Here is a 20,712-nt window from a genome sequence, read left to right as displayed (position 1 = left end):
TTGTACATAGTAGAAATAATGCATTACTGAAAGTTTAAATCTGGAGAAAAATAGTTTAAAAAATGCAACCACAATGTCAATATTGCCCTTATTAACAATGGTATGAAAAATGTGTAATATGATGCTCTGTAAAAAAAAATACTAAAAAGATTAAGTATCTATATCTTACTTGCAAAATGATTAAAAAATCTATCTTCCCTTCCAAATATGTCTGAAGGTTTCAATATAACAGCTTCAGGAAAAACTTCTCTTACAGCTTCTTCTCCAACCGCCTATATAGCCAGAATGAAAAAGGAAAATTACCTCTAATTATTTGACCAGAAAAACACATACTGATACATTACTGTAGCAAACTCTTAACTTATTTAATTGTCTTTAGTAATAAATGCACTAATAACCATGTAATATTTAAATATGTAAATATCAATTTCTAGTGGCAAAATACCAAAAAATATTAGCAAGCAGAAATACATAAACAGATTACAATTATACCTTTGTCCTCAGGTATTTGGAAGGGCTGCGAATGTCTGCATTAAGATGAGACAAATGGATAAATTTTTTCACACCTGCCTCTTTGGCAGCCTTTGCAATATCTTGAGGGATGGTTACATTAACATCTTCAAAACGGTAGTTCCTTTAGAATAAAATAATGGTTAACAAAATAAAACAAAAATTTTCATTCCAACTATATCTTCTCTATGACTGAAGCAAAATGCCACCCTCCATGCACAATATTAAAGTGTTAAGACTTTCCACATTAGTTAATAATGGCATCTTGTGATAAACAACATGCTATTTTGTAATTTAATTCTCTATTAAAATGAGGCAGGCCCATAAAAATTATGCATTTAAGTAGCTGAAATGGAAAATTACAGTACAAATTCTCTAAGACAAACAGGAATAGTGTGGTTAAAACAATAGGTTTCAAACCTGATGCAACGAATACATTGAAAATAGTAATAAAATGGGTACTATCTTGAATTGCTTTAAGCAAATTTTCCTTATGCTTACCTCCTGATATGGAGTGATCAAATACAAAAAGTAACACTATTCCGAAGCACTAAATGAAGAATGGGTTGAAATACTCAGAGGTACAAAATGATACAGTAGAGTCTCGCTTATCCTGCCTTCGCTTATTCAACATTCTGTAGTATTCGACGTCCCACCGCAAAAAAAACAAAACAAAAAAAAAAACGCATCAATCGGCAACAAGAACTGCAAGTTGCGAGCGTGACCATAGTCTATTTTTTCTTGCTCCCGACTCTACGGCAACTAATTACTGTGGAACCTCGGTTTGTGAGTATAATTCATTCCGGAAACGTGCTCGCAGTCCAAAGCACTGGTATATCAAAGCGAATTTCCCCATAAGAAATAACGGAAACTCAGACGATTCGTTCCACAACCCAAAACTATTCATATAAAAATGATTAATACAAAATATACATAAAACAAATTAACATGCACTTTACCTTTGAAAAGAATCATGGCTGGTGTGAGTGAGTTTCTAAACTGTTGTGGGATTCCACCCAACGGGACTACACACGGAAGAGTGTCACAAAGCAATCTCAGTCTCCCAGCGCTGTAGCAGTTCGCCATAAAAGCGAATCCGAAAAGATCGCGGACATGCTAAGCGCCTGTTGTCAATGGGTGATACAAGGAACAAGGAACATTATAAATGCACACGGCCCTGCCTGACTGCTGTGACTATGTATAGGAGAGTGGCAGATCCCGCTACAATAAATAACCGATCTGTTGCTGTTTCAAGCTGATTTATTCACGTTAAATGGTGTTGCTAAAGTACTGAGACTCAGCTTTGTGTTTTTGGGTGCAAGACGGGGACTCGCACGTCACAGCACAAACACACACACACAGTCACAATGCCGTAGTAAAGAGTATACACTCATACGGATGTTGACTATATGAGTGACGGAGTTAAGGCTCTAGAAACTGCAATTAAATACATTGAGCAGCAAGAAGAAGCTACAGGAATCGACATAATGATGCTGCAAAGATGGCGAGACTTGGCAGCGAAGAAACAGCACTCATCACGAAAGCAGACTACAATCAAAAATTTCTTTAAATCATCACAGGACTGAGCTTTTTAAGTACAGTACATACTGTATTTAACTTCAGACAATTCTGTAAGTTCAGTTTTTCAGTTATTTTTTTCTGTTTTGTTGTAAAATATGATTATTAGGTTTGTAATTTGTAAAATTATAACATAGGTTGACGTTTAATAGGCTTTTTCTTAACAGCTCCCATTAACCCGACATTTTCGCTTATCCGACGTTCTGCCGGCCCATTTATGTCGGATAAGTGAGACTCTATTGTACTCTTTAATTTTGTCTCCTTCATGTTTTCATATTGTATGCAAATTACTTGAGAATGCAGCAAAAAATCAAGAGGTGCCCCCAGGTGAATCAAGCTTGGAACTAGAGGTGTACAGCCCTCAGTGTAATAGTATTAACCTTACAGGCATATGAATTGTTGCTGTAAAAATGAGTGTCTTAAGATGTATTCAAACACCTATGAATATCAATCTTGAATATATTAGTGCTTGCTGCCACTGGGTAAGAGCATCGTTGTAAAAGGAAAGAATAATATGTATACTAAGAGTAGCCCAAAAAAACACTGAGTGGTTAAGACTGAATATGGTCATGGGATTTTGTTGGACATCAACACAATGAATAAAATGCATATAATTTAACAGTGTTTCTCAACGTTTGCGGTGTGACCCATTTTTCACATGTAAGCATCTTCACAACCCACCACGGTGGAGACGGCCCATTGTTGGCAGTGGTTCCCCTTGGTAAATTACGAGCAACTGTTAGAGCCTGTTGGGAGTTTTTCAAGCGTCATCATCAGAGTGCGGAGTGGGGTTCTCCTTGGTGAATCAAACACCACTGTCAGAGCCGTGAGCTGCCACAACTCACGACAACACCCACTACCATTATAAACAATAGCATCTCACAACTCACCAGCAGCAACCTTACAACTCAAAATTGGGTTGCGACCTTTTGTTGAAAAACACTAATTTAACAGACCACATGTCAGCATTTAGTGCTAAATCTCAGGCATGATGTATCAAGAGCAATGGTGACAATAATATTAAATACTAGACATTAAGCCCGTTACAATAACGGGCGCTAGAATAGTAGTGCATAAACATTAGTAGGAACAGTCTATATTAAATGGCAAGGGACCGTCTATTTTCTGTTACAGTAATACAGGCTTGTATGTGGCTGTAATATGCGTCACTGTATTGTGTGCCTTTAATTTTCTCTCGCAGTAATACGTCTCTCCAGCAAGTACTGTGCAGTTCCCCAGCAAGTATTTTAATCTGTGCTGGCGTGCAGCTGATTATTGTATGTGTGGCATCTCCTCAGCAACGGATTTTATGTGCGCAAAATTAATCTACTTTTAAAAGTCATCCTATTGTAATATCATGAAAATTCGTATATTTTGGAAAACCCCTTCAACGACTGACACTTTACCGGGCCAAGTTTGTTAATCGCAAATCTGACATCCTCAGAGTGAACATTTGCACAACAACAAACACTAATCCCACCTCTTTGGGGAAGCTGGTCTCCGTGTCTCAGTATCCGATTGGATTTTTCATGCGTTATGTTTTAGGTCTTACCTCATTTACCGAAATCCGATTGGATCGGCTGCGCAATATTTTATAGGTCCCATCCTCTCTGTCTTGTGTGACGCGTCAGGCGGCCTTTGAAGCATCTGCTTTGAAACATCGCACCGTGCCCCGCGCATGTGCACTTCACCAGAAGACACACACACACACACACACGGACACATATGGGTTTTATTAAAGAGGATAGCATTATGTCTGTGGATACTAATATACTTTATAGATTTATAGAAAACAAAATCTCTTCAGGTGTACAACAGTGGCAATTTAAAAAGGGGATCCCAACAAACGGAACTCTATTACTGCATAGATCTATACCTATGATTCCTCAGATTAATGTGAATATACATCATGTCTGTCAGCACACTATTCTGAGACGGTTAACAGATATCAAAGGGAGTTAAATGACTTTTTTTGCAAAGCAAACTGCAACTTTAGTTTTCGCTTCTCTAATGGAGATACTGAAATGAGCAAACAGATCATGAAAAATAGATTACAGAGCTGAGGAAAGCACAGTGGTGAAAGTGTATCAGTGGTGAAGGTTCTTATTATTAAGATGGTACCAAGTAAAAACTATTAAAGCAAAACTTGTGTTAAAATCTTTTTTCATTATGAACTCTGATTTGATAATGTGAGTGTGAGAATTTTTTTTTTTTATAGACTAAAGGCTTTTCCTGTTGCAGGCATTATAATAGTATCATCTTGTTGCATTTCATTTTACCCATATATTTTAAAATATTTTTATTTATTTTAATACTTTACCAATATCCTTTTCACCAGGCCAAATTATTATTAACACAGCTTTCCTTTAAGTGCCATCAGTTCCCAGTGCACAAGCTTTATTACTCTGCTTACAATTCTTAACAAACCTTTATACTACATTCTGTCATACCAATCTTCCAGGTTATTCCATCTATTTTTCACAGAAAGAATCCAATGAAAGAATTTCCACAATACCCACAACTACTTTCTTCATTAAGGGATAAAATAAGGGATAATTTAAAAAAAATACTTGTACATAAAAGTTTTGAAACTGTTTTCCCCCAACCTTTTTGGTGTTGCAACCTACTTTTTCCTACTGTATGCAGGTGTCTTCGCGACACACCATGGTGGGGGATTCCAGGACGACTGTCAGAGCAGGGGTGCCCCCAGGTGAATCAAGCACAACTGACTGAGTGCTTTTGCACCCTTGGTAAATCAAGCATGATCATCAGAGTGGGGGAGACTTTTGGGTCACAACTTAAGCGTTTCAGAAAATATTGTTTTAGAACATCACTTTTTTTCCAAGTTTTTTTTTTTTTAATGTATTCAGTTCAAGTCCAGTGAATAATTTAGTGTTCAAAGGTAAGCAGTAAAATGCTGGAGGTTTAAAAAAATGGTAAGGGTAGGTTACCAAAAACTAAAAAAAAATGTAATTTTCATGGAACCTGTTGACTCTCAAATACTTGTCTTCTAAATTTTGTTCTGGCTTTGGGTCTTCCAGCTTCCAAGTACCTTTTCATGGTGTAGGAAATGGTATGCACTCACACCTTGTCTTTTTTTTCCACTCTTTCTAAAAGAAAGACCTAAACTTTTAAGGGTTACAATGGTAGAGTTAAGACTAAAGAAGGCTGTGGACACCAAAAAAAAAAAAGAAAAGCTTAAGACACGTTTATTCAAGCTTGCCTGTGTAATTTTACTGTGTATGTTTATGCATTTTTTCCTGATCTTAATATATTTAAGCCTTTTTGTGTGTTATCAGGTTTTACTGTGTATGTCTATGCATATGATTATTGGTTTTAATTTGTTTTAGCTTTTGTGTACAGTACTAGTACGTTTTAATGTGCAAGTCTATGCATTTTATTCTTCATTTTAATTTATTTACTGTATTAATTTGTTAACATGCTTTTTTCCTGCCATAATTCCTGCCAATACACAGTGCAATATTGTCCAAATAATGCTTCAGAGGGTGTAGCAACATAGTTTGTTCTGACACTGCATTTATAGAGACAAAGGGTTTGTAAGTAATCAACACCTAAAGGAATTGTTTGCATCAACTTAAAAGGTGTAATTGACTTCAACTGCTGCAGAAAATATGCAAGTATTATTTATTCAATAAAAAAGCAATTTTATAGCTCTGAAAATTACATTATTTTTCAGTTTTTTGGTAATGAAATTTTTTTTTTCTCAGCCTCTGGCAGTATACTGCTTACTTTTGTACTATTTCAGGTTATTCACTGGTTTAAACTGCTTAAACTTCAATAAAAGCTGGACAAAGGAGGGTGGTCTAAAACGTTTGACTGATAGCATATATAAGAGTATTGTATTACTGATTGTCTGCGCTATTGGTAAAGCAAGATGTTTGGCCTTTCTACAGAGGATGCAAGTAAACCAGCTTTATATTCAGGGATTTAGTTCAAAACACACATTTTCACTTTAACTCACCTTATCAAATACCGTAACTATAAATTAACAGGTTTGAATTTTGGACAGAGTTACAGGATTAGGGAAATGTAACATGAGATGAAAATAACAACATGACAATAAATTACTAAATCGTATCTTTCCCTTTAACAACTAAGTAACTAGACTTGTTAATGTCTACCATACATACACTCTTCAATTTATAAAGAAGTTGCTGACAAAGTTAAATATAACCTAGCTCTGTACCACTGCTAGCTACATCAAACTCACCAATTTACATATAGAGTTCTATGCATACGAGGATGGAACTTGCTTAATTAAGAACCAAAATAAAGTTAAACCACCTTCTTTCAAAGTACTAGATACCTTAATTTAACTCTTTTCCCAACATACTATAAACTACTTTTATAAATAGGAACACAAAAATATTAATGAACATTTATATTTAATATATATTGACAGTTAAATTGTAGCACTTATTGTGTAGAAGAGAAAACCAAAGATGGGAGACTTCAAGATCTCTTACTAGAGTAGTTGCCTTAGTTAATGATTTAAAAAGTTCAATTCATGATTGACATACTATAACAACTTTTCATGTCACAAATGCAATATCAAAAAAAGTATTTACTTCAGTTATTTGGGAGTATGGTCAGACACTGAACAAGCCATTTAATAATACATATTTTTGTTAGAAAATGTTTTTTATCTACTGATTTTACCTTGTTTCCCACTGTCGTCCAATAAGGTTTACAACAACATTGGAGTGCTGTACAGCTTGTCTGATTGCATCCTTGTCTCTAGCATCCCATTCCTAAAAGTAAACCAATAAAAAAGGGAATATTCAGTATTTCAATATGAACTAAACCTGCAACCAAGTTCTCTAGGCACTACACTGTTTTGCCCGAGTCCAGTTTTCCTCTCATAATTCAAAGATATGCAGGTTTGGTTAACTTGTGCTGCTGAACTGGACCAGTATGACAGAGTACAGATGAGTGCATAAGTGTGTCTTGAGAAGGGTTGGTTCCCATTTTATATGCAATGCTACTAAAACAGGAAATGATTCTCTGAAAACCAAAACTGATTACACAAGCTAAACAATGGATGGATGATATCTTGCATAACTATAGTCTATAAAACTAGGAATTGTCATTCCTATTTTTTAGTAGTTTCAAGCATATTTCAGAAATTTTAGTATTTGGTTAATTATTATAACCTAATGAAATAATAAAATAACTTATATGATTACAGTGTAACATATCACTGTATTATTGTCAAATGCAAGGGATTTGTCCAGAAAAAAAAATACTAGGGTTTTCACTCTTTTTTGTACATTTGCACATGGTTTGCACAATTACATATTAAATAGTGCTATTCATAATGAACATAACTGGAAAACGGAGCTTATACTGAATTAGACGACATAAGAAACTTGATGACATGGTGAAATAGTAGTACTTTACAGTCAAAAATTCCAAGGTAAACCCAAGAGATTTTTTTTGCTTAGGTCAGAGAGGATTAAAACATTGGAATTTTCTATCATTCCATGACAAATCAAACAATTTTTCAGAAATCCTATGCAATTCAGTCTCAAAAAATTCTGAAAAAAATACCAGGTGTACCCATGTTATTCAGTAGACATCCTGTAAAATTATTTTTATGTAAGATCAATTCTTTGCAAGATACAGACAATTTTGTGAGGGGTAGAGGGGTGTCAAATTTGAAATGGCTTTATTTTTTTCTTCAATTTCATAAGATCATATCTCAGCAACTAAAACAATCAAAGTGCAGAGTGTAGGGCATCTTTGTCTTTCAGACCAGTCCATTGAAGGTGCAGTAACAGTGCAATGACACAATGTAATGGCACCCAGCAAATATAATCTCTAGGTGTCCAATGGAAAGACAGTGCAGGATAGCTTAGATGCATGAAACTTATCAGGATGTCTGATTCCGCATCACTCTTATCATGAATCACACAAATGCAACATTTTCATCATACACGCATCCAACATAGCCTCCAATAGGACACTGGTGTAATGTGAGGGACGTATGTGATCTATTAGGAGTGTGATCGTGAGAGGGCAGGATCTCAGCTGCTACTTCAGGGGTGAATATTCAGTCAATAACTGTCTTCACCAGTCACCCGAGTGATTTTGAGTTGGCCATCTTCTGTAGGGATGTAACAGTGGTGTTCCTGAATACCAGGTACACTTTTGGACATGGAAAATTACAGTCTCTGTTCAACGATATGAGACAGGACATTGTCATTTGATATGAAAAAAGTTATGTTTTTGATAACTTACTGACTGAAAACTCGATTACCATTTTTGACACACTGCACATTATATTTAGGATGGAAAACAAATGTGAAAGATTTGCATAAGAAAAGTAAGGTGTGTGTTTTGAGAAGGGACAATGTAGAATAAATTAAAAATATTTTAAAAATTATCACCACATTCCCACATGATTTTTTGTAGTGATGTGTCGGTCGCGAACGAAACGGCTCTTGGAGCCGACTCTTTGAAGTGAACGATCGGAGCCGGCTCCTGTCTGTGAGCCGGAGTCGGAGCCGCTTTTTTTATTCCTCTATTTTTTTTTCCAAGCTGCATGGGATTGGTCAACTAGAAAATGCGTGTCTGCACTGAGCAGGAGCAGGAGGGGGTGGGGCGGTGCTACAGACAAACACAGCACACACACGCTCAGAGAGAGCGGTTTGCTGTGTCAGTGACAATGCATCTAACATAATTGAAGCAATTAAAATCCTGAAATGGACCCACCACCCATGTCTTGCACACACAATTAACCTGTTTGTGAGAGATGCTCTGAAGGTGATGAAACCCACTGTGGACAAAGTGAAGGCAATAGTGGAATTCTTCCACAGGAGCACAACAGCCACAGAGAAGCTCAAATCTACCCAACGACAGATGGGCATGCCTGAACTCAAGCTCAAACAGGATTGCATTACAAGGTGGAACTCAACCTTTCATATGCTAAAACGGATTCTGGAGTCCAAGGATGCAGTCATCTCTACCCTGGCTGTTATCAGTGCACCAGTTGATCCTCTGAGCCAAGAGGAATGGGAGGTGCTGCAGGAGACATGCATGGTTCTGGAGCCATTTGAGCAGGTCACTGTGGAGATCAGTGCAGACAGGTACAGTGTACAAATGCTACTACATTATTATTATTGTTATTAATATCATTATTATTCAATTATTATTATCATTTTTATTAGTTGTTGTTGCATTATTGATATGAAAAGTAGATTAGACATGAATGGGAATAATATATACTGCTAAATAAAACAAAGCATAATTTTAACAGTTATTCTTTACTCATTTTCAGCTATGTTACAGCATCCAAAATGCTGATCCTGTGCAAGGGTCTGCAGAGAGTAACAACTGAGCACCAGACCAGAGTAACCACAGGGAAAGTGGCAGAGTTAGTGGCTGCTCTCTGTGCATCCATGGACAGAAAGTTTCACAGAATAGAATACAACAGTATTCTTTCAGAAACCACCATGCTTGACCCAAGATTCAAAAGGTTGGCCTTTAATGAAAACAGAGCGGCTGATGAAGCTCTTCAGAGAATAAGTGCAGCAGCAAAATACTTCCAGCCAGCTCCAATGCCAGTGGGCCAAGAGGGAGAAAAGGGAACAGAGGATGAACAAGAGGAGCCACAAGCATCTGCTGTTTGGAGGTTCTTTGAAGAACGAGCAACTGGTCCTGGAGACACTCAGAAAAGAAGGAATCCCTCAGCAGATGCAATACTGGAAGTGAGATCGTATCTTGAGAAGCCTCTTTTCCAAAGAAGCGCAGACCTGCTGAGCTGGTGGGAGACCAAGGCTTCAGTTTACCCACATCTTACGCATGTAATGGCACAGAGACTGTGCATTGTAGCAACATCAGTCCCCTCAGAGAGAATCTTCTCCAAAACCGGGCAGATAATAACAGAGAGAAGAAACAGTATCAACCCCTCAAAGCTGAGGCACTTGGTTTTTCTTAATGCCAACCTTCTTTAAAGACTAGCTAAAACTGTTTCCTGGATGCTACTTTTTTGTTTTACACATTATTTATATTTTGTTTTGTGATTCTCTAAGCTTATGTTGTTTCACTGTAAATAATTAAAAATATTGGATCTTTCTCAAATTGAGATGGTTTGTTTTTGTACCTTAAAATTTATTATTCTGCACCATGTTATAAGACATATAAATAATACACATTTCACATAATGTATGTTTTGTACGTTAGTAATTCATTTCACTTATAATTTTACATTATTTTTGGTAATAAATTAATTTTAGCACCAAAAAAATCTGAAGAGCCACTTGGGAGCTGAAAGAGCCGGCTCTTTTAAGTGAGCCGAGCCATAAGAGCCGGCTCTCTTAAAAGAGCCGGAATTCCCATCACTAATTTTTTGGAATTGAGAGGTCTGCTGTTCAAACCCTGATACAATTACTTTTTTGTTTATTCAGAAAGCCTATATAGTTATCTGAAAAAGGAAAAAAAAATGAAAAGTCTGTTTTTGTTACAAATGTGTTTCTGAGGCCTAAACATAGCTAAGACAAAAACTCAGATTAAACTCTGGTCAATTTCAAGGGGCTGCTTTGACCATGCAGGGTCACCTGGACCAAATGTTTTAATTTTGTCACATACAATACCAATTAATGTATCAGCGTGCAAAGTCTGAGCCTGCTTGGTGGTTTAGTTCTTGAGCTATGTACTTGTGAAATTTGATGAAAAAATGAGGCTGGATAAAATCGACCCCCCATCCCTCCCCTCGGTAAACTGGCTTATACCACTAGCTATTATACCACATTAAGAGTCCAACAAAATAGGTACAATATCCAAAAGTTTAGATAACAGACGAACATAGATGCATCATACATTACTCTTACCACCGACATTTGTCAATAAAGGCTTACAAATTCTTCACTAGACATCAACAGAATTAACACTTAAATATACATTTAAATATGATTTAAATATATTCATTTCTCTCAACTATTAAATAAGTCAAACATAGCCAAAAAAACTTTCTGTACAACACCAAGCACTGTCTATATACAAGCATGGCATTTCATTCAAATATGTAATATCTGGTATACAGTAATCCCTCCTCGATCGTGGGGGTTGCGTTCCAGAACCCCCTGCGAAAGGTGAAAATCCGCGAAGTAGAAACCATATGTTCATATGGTTATTTTTATATTGTCATGCTTAGGTCACAGATTTGCACAGAAACACAGGAGGTTGGGCTTTTAAGTATGCGAAGCACCGCCGGACAACGCAGCTGCTAGGAAGAGAGCAATGTAAAGGTAGTCTTTCAGCATTTTTTTAGAGGAGCGTCCCTATCGTCTAGTGGTGCGAACAGCCCCCCTGCTCACACCCCCTCCGTCAGGAGCAGAGAATGTCAGAGAGAGTGAGACAGAGTAAAACAAACAATTAAAAAACAATACGTGCCGTTCGAGCTTTTAAGTATGTGAAGCACCATGCAGGAAGCATGTCGCTTGACAAACCAGCTGCAAGAAAGGGAGCAACGTGAAGATAATCTTTCAGCATTTTTAGATGAGCATCCGTATCGTCTAGGGGTGCGAACAGCACCCCTGCTCACACGCCCTCCGTCAAGAGCAGAGAATGTCAGAGCAAGAGAGAGAGAAAAGTAAACAATCAAAAATCAATACGTGCTGTTTGCTCTTCTAAGTATGCGAAGCACCGTGCGGGAAGCATATTGCTTGACAAAGCAGCCACATTTAAGCCCAGCAAGGAAGAGAGCAATGTGAAGGTAATCTTTCAGTGTTTTTTGAGGAGCGGCTGTATCTTCTACGGGTGCGAACAGCCCCCGTGCTCACAATATATTTGAGGAGCTTTATTTAATAGGTAATACGCGCTCTGGTTGGGTAGCTTCTCAGCCATCTGCCAATAGTGTCCCTTGTATGAAATCAACTGGACAAACCAACTGAGGAAGCATGTACCAGAAATTAAAAGACCCATTGCCCGCAGAAATCCGATAACCAGCAAAAAATCCGCAATATATATTTAAATATGCTTACATATAAAATCCGCGATAGAGTGAAGCCGTGAAAGTCGAAGCGCGATATAGCGAGGGATTACTGTAGTATACAATGTTCTGAGCCTGTTTAATGGGTCCTGTAATAAAAAAAAACACTTGTCACTCACCTTATGTAAATTTTAAATACTGAGGAAAACTTTAACATTTCAATTTCGATTAACTAAGTAGGTTTATGTATTAGCAAGTCAAAAGGTACGCTTAAAATAAGGTAATTGTTAATATAGTGTTTACATTGCAAAAAAGGAAAACTAAGCTTTTTTCAGTTTTATTACTTTGACTTGGAGCAGGATGAGGAATGAAATTGTAATGCAAACATACAGTGCAGTGAAAAAGTATTTGCTCCCATCCTGATTACTTCTGTTTTTGCATAGTAATAACAGTTGTTTCTGAAATCCAAATGAATTTAGTACAATACTAAAGAAAACCTGAGTAAACATAATAAACAGTTTTTAAATTAGCATTTGATTTATTGAGGGAAAAAGGTTCACTAACACCTATATCACCAATGTGAAAATGTAATTACCCCTCTAAGCTTAATACTTGGTTGTGCCACCTTTAGCAGCATTAACTGCAGTTAAAGGTTTCAGGTAACAGAAAATCAGTTTATGGCATAGCTATGGAGAAATTTTGCCTCATACTCCTCTACAAAATTGTTTTAATTCAGCAAAATTGGAAGGTTTACGACTGTGAACTGTTCATTTAAGGTCCTGCCACAACATATCAACATGGCTCAAGTCAGGACTTTGGCCAGACTATTCCAAAACCTCGTTTTTGTTTTGATTTAGCCATTTAGAGGTGGACTTGCTCTTGTGCTTTAGATCACTGTCCTGCTGCATAACACAACTGTCTTTAAGCTTCATATCATGGACTGATATCCAGACATTCTGTATATAGTACTTTCTGGTGGACGGCTGTATTCGTGTTTCTGTCACTTATGGCAAGTTGGCCAATCCCTGAATCACCATCCCCACACCATTACACTAGCATCACCACTATCATCATCATGTTTGACTGAAGACATTATGCGGAAAGCTGTGTTAACTTCATGCCAGATATAACAGGTCCCAAGTATTCCAAAATTTTTGACTCATCAGTCCATAGAACATTATCACAAAAGTTTTGGGGGCATTCAAGGTTTTCTTTGCAAATTTTAGACAAAGCTTTATGTTCCTCTTGTTTAGCTGTGGTTTTTGAATTGCAGATCTCCCATGGATTACAATTTTGCTCAGTGTCTTTCTAATGGTGGAATACACTCTTGTAATAATCTTGCTAGGATGGCTACTCCTTACCAGATTTGCCACTATTCTAAGTTTTACCCATTTGGAAATGATGGCTCTCACAATGGTTTGCTTAAGTCCCAAGGTTTAAGAGATTGCTCTGTAAAACCCTTTCTCAAATGATACATTTCAGTAGCTTTCTTTCTCGGGTATTCTGGAATTTCTTTTGATCAAGGCATGGTATGCTGCTTGTTGAGACCTTTTAGTCAACTTCGCAATGCTAGAAAGGTTCTATATAAGTAATGTTTTGATTCAGTACAGCTAGCTACAATCAAATTTGGGTGTGTCTAATTTAATTTAACTCATATTTAAATTTGGTTCATTTGTTAATTACATTTTCATTTTTTACATTACATTTTTTTTAAAATACATTTTTTAACAGAGCAAGATGCAGAGGACAGAAAGATATGGAAGAAGATGATCCACTGTGGGAACCCCTAACGGAAGCAGCCGAAAGAACAAGAAGAAGTTAATTACATTTTCACATGGGTTTCAAAATGAAAATAGTACTCTACCTCTTGCTTCTTTTTTAATTAAATGAATATAAACAGTAAAACAGAAAACCTGTCACTTACCATAAAGATGATTTGCCCTAGATCCCCCATTGGTTTGAGGTACATAACATCATACTGATCAGCACGATGAGGTATTATAATCTGAGAACCAATGCGGCCTGGAAAAAAAATGCTGTCAATACTACTTTTCAGCATTAACACTCTCAATAAACTGTTATCTGCAAAATCACTGAAAATTAATAATGTCTTATAATCTCTGAACATTACCTATAGCAGCAAAACACATGTAATAAACAATGAAAAATATTGTTTGCAAATATAGGATGAAGTGTAAGCAAATGTCCAAACAGAGTAAGTGAGGGGGGAAACTGTTAAAAAGAAAATTACTTTTAATATAATAAAAATCAGAAGATGTACATTTTCAAATCCTCATAGTGAAGTTATTACCAAGTCTATTGACAACATAACGGCCAACAAAGCCAGTAGCTCCAAACACTGTAGCTGATATTCCACTAACAGAAGATCGCCCTCCTTTGCCATGAGGTGTAATGTCATGTATCTTCCTCTTTTCAATAAAACATACGGCTGCCTGAGATCTAGAGCCTAAAAGAATAAGAATAACAGATATTTATGTCAGTAAAATGAATGAATAATGAGAGTACAAAGAACCATACATAAATGTGTAAAAAATAATGTTCCAAAAAAAATTGCTGCCTATAAAAAATTATTATATAAAGTAATGTTGTTCACATAAATGCAAAATAGCCTACTTTAAAATTCACCAAAAAGACATCGCTAATTATTTAGAACATGTTGAAACTTGCATTATCTGATATTTATACAGTAAATTTCTGGCATGGCATCAGTGTTTAGCACTGAATACTTCACTGTTACATAATCCACTGTTTGAGTCTCTGCCTTGGCACCTGATTCGGAGGCATTTGAAAATATTCCCCATTTATACATGTGTGTGTTTCTGGTTTCTCCACAGTCATCTGTCATCACCTCAAAAGACATGGTTTTGGATGAGTTGGACTACAGTGTGAAGAAAAAGCAGGAAACAATTGTTTAGCATATGTGGGAACTCCTTCTAGGTTTGTATTTCATGAAGCTGGTTAAGAGAAATATGTGGATGACCTAAGGAATCTAAAATCTGTGGTGAATATGTATTTTAAGAAGAGGGAGGAACATAGGGTGATGTGTAAGAGTGGAGGAAGATGCACACAGGAAGATTATACCCTATATAGAAGAGTCAATCTGAAGGAGATTAAAGACTGCAAACTGGTGGCAGGGGAAACTGTAGTTAGACAGCATAGGATGGTGGTCTGTAGGATGATATTGGAGATCAAGAAGAGGAGGAGAGTGAGGGCAAAGTCAGGGATCAAATGGTGGAAGTTGAAAAAGGAAGACTGCAAGGTTAAGTTTAGACAAGGTAAGACAGGCACTGGGTGGCAATGAAGAGTTACCAGACAGCTGGGCAAGTACCGCAGAAGTAGTATGGGTGACAGCAGGATGGCTGCTTGGCATGACATCTGGACAGAGGAAGTAGAAAAAGGAAACCTGGTCGTGGAATGGGGGAGTAAAGGAAAGTATCCAGAGGAAGAGGATGGCAAAGAAGAAGTGGGATAGTCAGAGAGATGCAGAAAGTAGACAAGAGTACAAGGAGATAAGGCACAAGGTGAAGAAAGAGGTGGTGAAGGCTAAAGAAAAGGCGTATGATGAGTTGTATGAGAAGTTGGACACTAAGGAGAGAGAAAAGGACCTGCACCGATTTGCTAGACAGAGGGACCAAGCTGGGAAAGATGTGCAGCATGTTAGGGTGATAAAGGATAAAGATAGAAACATAAGTCAGAAGCGAGGAGGGTGTGTTGAGAAGATGGAAAGAGTACTTTGAGAGGCTGATGAATGAAGAGACAGAGAGTTTTGATGATGTGGAGATAGTGAATCAAAAAGTGCACTGTGAAGTCGATTAAAGAAGTGGAGCCTTCCTAGAAGTGTTAAAGGGATAAGTGCTGTGAGACTTTAAATGCGAGGATTAGCAAGGAGGAAGTAAGGACAGCTATGAAGAGGATGAAGAATGGAAAGACCGTTGGTTCAGATGACATACCTGTGGAAGCACGGAGGTAGTTAGGAGAGATGGCAGTGGAGTTTTTAACCAGATTGTTTAATGGAATCTTGGAAAGTGAGAGGTTGCCTGAAGAGTGGAGAAGAAGTGTACTGGTACAGATTTCTAAGAATAAGGGGGATGTGCAGAGCTGTAGTAACTACAGGGGGATAAAACCAGCCAAAGCATGAAGTTATGGGAAAGAGTAGTGGAAGTTAGGTTAAGAAAGGAGGTGATGATTAGTTAGCAGCAGTATGGTTTCATGCCAAGAAAGCACAACAGATGTAATGTTTGCTCTGAGGGTGTTGATGGAGAAGTACAGAGGTGGTCAGGAGGAGTTCCATTGTGTCTTTGTGGACCTGGAGGAAGCATATGACAGGGTGCCATGAGAGGAGATGTGGTATTGTATGAGGAAGTCAGAAATGGTAGACAAGTATGTAAGAGTTGTACAGGATATGTATGAGGGAAGTGTGACAGTGGTGAGGTCTGCGGTAGGGGTGACAGATGTATTCAGGGTGGAGGTGGGATTGCATCAGGGATTGGTTCTGAGCCCTTTCTTATTTGCAATGGTGATGGACAGGTTGACAGATGAGATTAGACAGGAGTCCCCGAGAACTATGATGTTTACTGATGACATCGTGATCTGTAGCGAGAGTAGGAAGCAGGTTGAGGAGACCCTGGAGAGGTGGAGATATGCTCTAGAAAGGAGAAGAATGAAGGTCAGCAGGAACAAGACAGAATACATATGTTTGAATGCGGGGAAGGTCAGTGGAATGGTGAGGATGCAGGGAGTAGAGTTGGCGGATGGATGAGTTTAAATACTTGGGATCAACAGTACAGAGTAATGGGGATTGTGGAAGAGAGGTGAAAAAGAGTGCAGGCAGGGTGGAATGAGGGTGGAGAAGAGTGTCAGGATATGATTTGTGACAAATGGATATCATTAAGAGTGAAAGGGAAGGTCTACAGGACGGTAGTGAGACCAGCTATGTTATATGGGTTAGAGATGGTGGCACTGATCAGAAAGCAGGACACAGAGATGGAGGTGGCAGAGTTAAAGATGCTAAGATTTGCATTGGGTGTGATGAGGATGGACAGGATTAGAAATGAGTACATTAGAGGGTCGGCTCAGGTTGGACAGTTGGGAGACAAAGTCAGATAGGAGAGATTGCATTGATTTGGACAGCTCTAAGGATAGACCTGCCAGGCAAGAGGAGAAAAGCAAATAGCAAGCAAAACTCTCCTCTTTGTGGGAGTATTTCACACAAAAAAACGTGTGAAAAAGTGTCTATTTGTTCATTTTGTGGTGTTCTATAACAGTGCTAGCTCAATGCATGAACACCTGGGGCCTCATGTATAAACAGTGCGTACGCACAGAAATGTTGCATACGAACGTTTTCACGCTCAAATCGCGATGTATAAAACTAAACTTGGAGTAAAGCCACGCACATTTCCACGGTACCTCATACCCTGGCGTATGCAATTTCTCTGCTCGGTTTTGCAGACTGGCGGCACCCAGCGTCAAAGCAGTGCTGCTGTTCTTGTGTGGTTACCCTTTCTTTCTTAGACCCACATTCCTGACGCGGCTTTATAAATACACTGAAATTAACTGCATATTGTTTATTAGTGTAATGCATCTGATAATTAACCTGTAGCAATATAATGGTCCAGGGAATAGCCATAGTATTCCAAATACCATAACTGCTTTAGCGTTGTTACGCTCACTGCATCTTCTTCTTCTTTCAGCTGCTCCCGTTAAGTGTTGCCACAGCGGATCATCTTTTTCCATATTACTCTCACTGCACCACTCGGAGTATTCATATCACTGTATCTGAGTGGGGAAACACAGCAGCAGCTGATCCGAAAGATAATTATCGGTATACAGTTTCAAGCACACACTACCACAGCCACGGCAAAACGCGTCAAAGCCTTTCCTGTACGGACCTCGCGTTTCAGAAACAGTTTCATCCCAAGAACTATAAATGCACTCAATCAGTCCATCAAGTGCTCCTTGTAGAACTGTTTGTACTTATAAGTACAATTACCCCACTGTAAACTTGCACTACAGTTATAATATTGCACAACCTGCGCCACTTAATAAAGCACGTATGATGACGATATCATTTTTAAGATGAAATGCTGCAAAATATGTTGCTTATAGTATACAGATACAACATTAACTTCATTTAAATAATCTGTATTATTAATAATTAAACATGTGAGGACACGGTGCCGCAGCGCTAGCTAGTTCACGGATAGCTCCTGCCTTGCGCTGTATTATTGCTGGTGGTGACGCAACACTGGAAGGATAGACGGACAGAATAATTAAACATGTACTACGAAGATATTTCAATGTTCCTTAAAAGTTTTGAAGAATCGGCGTTCTAAGCTTACAGATGGCTTAACGTCTATTACAGAGCTGATTGTGTGGCGATTGTGTATTTGGAGAAAGAAAAGTAAGGACAGGAATTGGAGGTTAGTACGTTTGAAAGAAGACAGAACTGTAATAAATTATTTCCTCGAAGGTCGCACATGGCGCAGCAAGCCTCTTGTGTGAAATATGAACAATCACTGCGCCACCGTGTTCCCATGTTTAATAACATGCTTTCATTCCAATCATCATGATAAAGATATCACGTATACATCTCAGTATTTTAATTATTCAGAGAGCTGTAATATCACGAATGTAATGGATTCTGTGTCCTGTCAGAGAAAGAGAAAGAACGGAAGCACGTAGTGATTCACACACATAGAGCACATAGAAGATCAAACAAAGAACAAAGCATTTAACGTGCTAAACTATGTGATTAAAGTGGAAATTTCAAGATTAAAGTTGACATTTCGTGCTTTTTTCCCCACTGTGTGCCTATTTTTTTTCTCTGTACCCTAATAAGCTTTCATATGACACTCAGACGGTCCGCTGCGAGTCGCCTTTTCACGCCGACTTTGATATGTGACAACTTCTTTTTTATTTTGGGCACTGTGAGACTTTGTGAACTTGAGCTTTCGAGTTTCTCCGACACTAAGTCATTCAATCAACTTTTTTTTGTTGATTATACCACTGTTTAAAACAACAAATAGTACGGTTTTCCTTTGCCTCCACTTGGTATTCACTGAAATTCTTATATTTTCCCCCGTGCTTTTCCCATTGTCTTTTCACAGAAGGCTATTTATATCGATTTGCATATTCAAAGAGGCATAATTCTGGGAGGAGTTGGGGCGGGACAGAAGGCACGTGCATTACTTTTCACGCTGATCGGGATTTATGTAGTAGAAGAACGTGAAAGTTTGCGTACGCACAGATTCCTGCATCTGGATGTTTCTGTGCGTATGCACATTCCCGCTTTTGTTCTTACGCCATGTTATAGTGTGAGTTCTACGCACGGCGTTATACATTAGGCCCCTGAAGAGGACACATAGAACAGGGCAAGCCAACAGTACTATAAGAAACCCACTTACACTTTCTTTTAGTATTGTGATTGCTGGTTAACTTCAGAAATTCATGCAAGTGAATAGCGCTGCAATGAAAATTACAGCCACTGTATTTCTTTTGGCAAAACAGATACATTATCTACTAAATGCACTTGTCAGTTGCCACTATTACTACTCATGAATAATCCATCCATCCATCCATCCATTGTCTCCCGCTTATCCGAGGTCGGGTCGCGGGGGCAGCAGCTTGAGCAGAGATGCCCAGACTTCCCTCTCCCCGGCCACTTCTTCTAGCTCTTCCGGGAGAATCCCAAGGCGTTCCCAGGCCAGTCGAGAGACATAGTCCCTCCAGCGTGTCCTGGGTCTTCCCCGGGGCCTCCTCCCGGTTGGACGTGCCTGGAACACCTCACCAGGGAGGCGTCCAGGAGGCATCCTGATCAGATGCCCGAGCCACCTCATCTGACTCCTCTCGATGCGGAGGAGCAGCGGCTCTACTCTGAGCCCCTCCCGGATGACTGAGCTTCTCACCCTATCTTTAAGGGAAAGCCCAGACACCCTGCGGAGGAAACTCATTTCAGCCGCTTGTATTCGCGATCTCGTTCTTTCGGTCACTACCCATAGCTCATGACCATAGGTGAGGGTAGGAACATAGATCGACTGGTAAATTGAGAGCTTCGCCTTGCGGCTCAGCTCCTTTTTCACCATGACAGACCGATGCAACGCCCGCATTACTGCGGATGCCGCACCGATCCGCCTGTCGATCTCACGCTCCATTCTTCCCTCACTCGTGAACAAGACCCCGAGATACTTGAACTCCTCCACTTGGGGCAGGATCTCGCTACCAACCCTGAGAGGGCACTCCACCCTTTTCCAGTTGAGGACCATGGTCTCGGATTTGGAGGTGCTGATTCTCATCCCAGCCGCTTCACACTCGGCTGCGAACCGATCCAGAGAGAGCTGAAGATCACGGCCTGATGAAGCAAACAGGACAACATCATCTGCAAAAAGCAGTGACCCAATCCTGAGCCCACCAAACCGGACCCCCTCAACACCCTGGCTGCGCCTAGAAATTCTGTCCATAAAAGTTATGAACAGAATCGGTGACAAAGGGCAGCCCTGGCGGAGTCCAACTCTCACTGGAAACGGGTTCGACTTACTGCCGGCAATGCGGACCAAGCTCTGGCACTGATAGTACAGGGACTGAACAGCCCTTATCAGGGGGGCCGGTACCCCATACTCTCGGAGTACCCCCCACAGGATTCCCCGAGGGACACG

At 39.0% G+C, this 20,712-nt stretch overlaps 1 protein-coding gene across 1 annotated transcript in view; it reads right to left on the bottom strand.

Moving 5' to 3' along the window:
• ndufa9a (NADH:ubiquinone oxidoreductase subunit A9a) overlaps window positions 1–20,712 on the bottom strand; it is a 43,501-nt gene that overhangs the window by 10,598 nt on the left and 12,191 nt on the right. The window contains exons 2-6 of the mRNA XM_028809201.2: window positions 14,352–14,507; window positions 13,965–14,062; window positions 6,769–6,860; window positions 493–634; window positions 170–272 (exon numbers count right to left, since the gene is read on the bottom strand). Coding sequence (XP_028665034.1) covers window positions 170–272; window positions 493–634; window positions 6,769–6,860; window positions 13,965–14,062; window positions 14,352–14,507 — 591 coding nt within the window. The remainder of the gene's footprint in view (window positions 1–169; window positions 273–492; window positions 635–6,768; window positions 6,861–13,964; window positions 14,063–14,351; window positions 14,508–20,712) is intronic.

The sequence above is a fragment of the Erpetoichthys calabaricus genome, chromosome 1 (genome assembly GCF_900747795.2).
Source record: "Erpetoichthys calabaricus chromosome 1, fErpCal1.3, whole genome shotgun sequence".
In the NCBI taxonomy this organism is placed as follows: Eukaryota; Metazoa; Chordata; class Cladistia; order Polypteriformes; family Polypteridae; genus Erpetoichthys; species Erpetoichthys calabaricus.
This window is presented reverse-complemented; position numbering and strand designations above follow the sequence as displayed.